Source organism: Triticum aestivum, chromosome 5B (genome assembly GCF_018294505.1).
Source record: "Triticum aestivum cultivar Chinese Spring chromosome 5B, IWGSC CS RefSeq v2.1, whole genome shotgun sequence".
Classification (NCBI taxonomy): Eukaryota; Viridiplantae; Streptophyta; class Magnoliopsida; order Poales; family Poaceae; genus Triticum; species Triticum aestivum.
This window is the reverse complement of record NC_057807.1, coordinates 31392323-31395400: the sequence shown is the minus strand read 5'-3', so window position 1 is coordinate 31395400 and position 3078 is coordinate 31392323. Positions and strand designations below refer to the sequence as shown.

The 3078-nt window shown below is 37.8% G+C and overlaps 1 protein-coding gene across 1 annotated transcript; it reads left to right on the top strand.

Annotated features, from left to right (window-relative positions):
• The first annotated feature begins 2124 nt into the window (after positions 1 to 2124).
• Positions 2125 to 2867, top strand: LOC123115524 (uncharacterized). Its single transcript, XM_044536663.1, has 3 exons — positions 2125 to 2395; positions 2468 to 2614; positions 2729 to 2867. The coding sequence occupies exons 1-3, from the start codon at positions 2176 to 2178 to the stop codon at positions 2779 to 2781; spliced, it is 420 nt and encodes a 139-aa protein (XP_044392598.1). The 5' UTR covers positions 2125 to 2175; the 3' UTR covers positions 2782 to 2867.
• The last annotated feature ends 211 nt before the right edge of the window (positions 2868 to 3078 follow it).

Here is a 3078-nt window from a genome sequence, read left to right as displayed (position 1 = left end):
GGAAAAAGAATGTTCAACATGTATCTGCAAAATGGTTAACATGTATTTGGAAAATAGAAAACAAAAAAGTAAAAAAAAATGAATAGGAACCGATGAAAACAAATAGAGAAAACACACAAGGGAAAACAAAGAAATAAATAAACCTACAAAAATACAAAAAGGAACAATCGCATGGAAGATTCTAAAACTAGTATGTAGAACCTTCCCAAAATTGGTCTATTGGGGTGTCCCATTATGGGAGCTCACAACCATCCTAAATCACTCTATTGGTTGGTCCATTAAGGCCAGCGCACAGTTGGGCGCAAAGGAAAAACAATGCTACATCTCACAACAAGTGAGATATAGCACCGATGCACGGGCACGATTATATCTCGCTCATAGTGAGCTCTAGCGGAGTGTTCCCCGCCTTGGGTCGTCCCACAAAACTTACGCCTACTCGCGTCCATGCGGCTAGGTGTTGAGTCTGCCCGCCAAACTATTCTGTAAAACTGGCTAGCATAGTAGATGTCTTGTCAACATTAAAATAAACACCATGGTCTTTCTTGAATAAATTACCCAGTTCATTGTAGCGGTGCCATGGAGACAGTGAGTTATATGTCCTTGCAGAGTCCATTATTCGGATCTGATGTGTCAAGTTTATTTCTGCTAGTTTGATTTTTATGGAGTTGGAATCTTCCATGACATTATGGCGAAGTTCTTTGTGGATTGACAGACTGCACTTCTAGGGAACCATCCCCGGTCCACGCATGTTCATCGCTCATGACTTCTCATCTTTTTGGATGGGTGACTCAAGAGGTTTTTCAAAACCTTTATTGGTAATCAAATTCATGCAGGTGAGTGAGTAGCAATAGCCATGCTCCAGTCCAATTGAAGACTTGTTGGTACTGCATCTAGCAAAGATTTATGTTGTCTCAAAAAAAAATCTAGCAAAGATTTATCCCACGCAGAAGATGTCTCCGAAACATTCTAGACTCAAAAATCAAAATAAACAACTTTTTCGCTTGTACAAAAGATATTTGAATAAACATGTTAATCTATATGAAAATCAATGTTCACGTGCCTTCAAAAATATTTCGCATTGCACATAAATTTTGCGACACTGTGTGCGCGCGCGCCATACTGCATAGAAATTTCTCACGGACTTGGAAAAGTTTTATATGGCTTCAAAAAATGTAACCTAGATCTGAAAAATATTACGGGAAAATCCTACGCATATGAAAAGAAATGTTCTCAAACATAATTTAAAATATGCATTGAGTTTTTTCAAATAAATACACGGTTAATAGTTTTCTTTAATATGAAAAGATATTTTTGAAATACATGATGGAAGTTTTCAAAACATGATGAACATCTTTAGTTATGCGACGAACATGTTTCTATACTTTACTATGAATATTATTTTCAAATACATGATGGGGTTTTTAAATAAGCGAGACATTTTTTTAATACACAATGAACATGTTTTAAATAGACCGTGGCACTGTCTAGTTACGATGAACATTCTTCAAAATGTACAGTGAATAATTTTCCTAAATCCATGATAGCCATTTACAAAATGCGTGAATACATTTTGGAAATAAAAAAGTGAACTGTTTTTAGAAACACGATGTACTTTCTTAAAACACAATGAATATTTTATAGTACATGATGGACATATTTTCGAAAAGTATGAATATTTTTTAAAATTCATGATCAACATCTTTAAATATTCAATTTCATTATTAAAAGTTAAAACACCATGCACATTTTGAAAATTCAGCGATCAAAAAAGAACAAAAAGGAAAGCAAAAATAGAAAAGAAAATATGAAAGAATAAGTAAATGATTAAAGGAAATGACAGAATAAACTAAATTTAAAAAGTTTCAACTCATGTGTTTTGTTTCATTTTATATTTTTTCATTTTTTCTGTTACCAATTTTTTTTATCATGAAGGTTTTTTTAAACATAATTATTAACCTATTTTCAAATTCGAGAAGTTTTTACTCTCGAAAAAAAATTCGAGAAGTTTTTCTAAATTTCTGATTTTTTTTTTGTACACAAAAAATTCGCAGGAAACACCTGTGTACGGCCCGACCCCGGCCCCGACCCCAACCACGAACACGGCACAGTCGGTAGCGGCGGCGCGATGGCAAGAGGGTCGGTCGACGGTTGATTCCCATCGATCGGAGGAAGAAGATGGGTGCGGGTGTGGAGAGATCCAACAACAAAAGAACCATGGCGGCCGATCCGATCAGTCGAGTCGATCCCTTGGCGAAGAAGAAGATGGTGGTGGATCTGGGGAGGGACAGCGACGAGGACTTGCCTAATCCGTCACAATGGGCGGGTGTTAATCCCGATTCCTTCAGCGATGACTACTTGGCCATGATGGAAAAGGCCAGACTCGACGAAGAATCAGGTATGAATATATATATGATCGCGCGATTCCCGGACACCATCCAATGTTTCATCAGTTTCCTTCTACCTGTAGCTCCCCGCCCTGTGAAAATTGCTACGCTCGACTACTACAAACCTCCCACCAGGTTTCACACCGTTGGGCTTTTCCCCGTTTGTCGATCCGGAAGCAAGGCGGTACTCCACGCCGCTAAATTTCTTCTAGGGGTTTCATCCTCTCTCGGTACTTTTATGTGTAACCTTGCACCCTCTATATGATTTGGATTATTTGTTATTTGATTCGTCGTCGTGTGTGCAACTTACAACATACAATATATATTGTGCTTGAATCACATAGATGGTAGGCCGCTAAGACGGTGCTCTGGCCTCTGGGTCGATTGGGATGTGTAGAAGAAAACTGGCCTTGTTTTGACAACTGCGCGGCTGATTCGCACAAAGGATGCTCCTTACAGTGTCTGGTCAGGGGGTGAAGAGTATGCTACAGATGCTGATGTGAGTCAATGTGCTTCTTCTATTAATTTCTGTATATGCATGTACTATCTTTTACAGCTGGTTCCATCTCAAATAAATAAAATAATCTCGGTGTATTGCAATTCACATATTTTTGTGTGTTCTATTGGCCTTTTCTAATAACAAAATGGAAACAAAACACACCTTCGCTTACCATACAAAAATCGTATATAATCT

Coding starts and splice junctions, on each gene's coding strand:
- LOC123115524 (XM_044536663.1), top strand. CDS start 2,176: ATGGGTGCGGGTGTGGAGAGATCCAACAACAAAAGAACCATGGCGGCC. Junction 2,396..2,467: donor CAGACTCGACGAAGAATCAG/GTATGAATATAT, acceptor TTCTACCTGTAG/CTCCCCGCCCTGTGAAAATT. Junction 2,615..2,728: donor AGGGGTTTCATCCTCTCTCG/GTACTTTTATGT, acceptor TGAATCACATAG/ATGGTAGGCCGCTAAGACGG.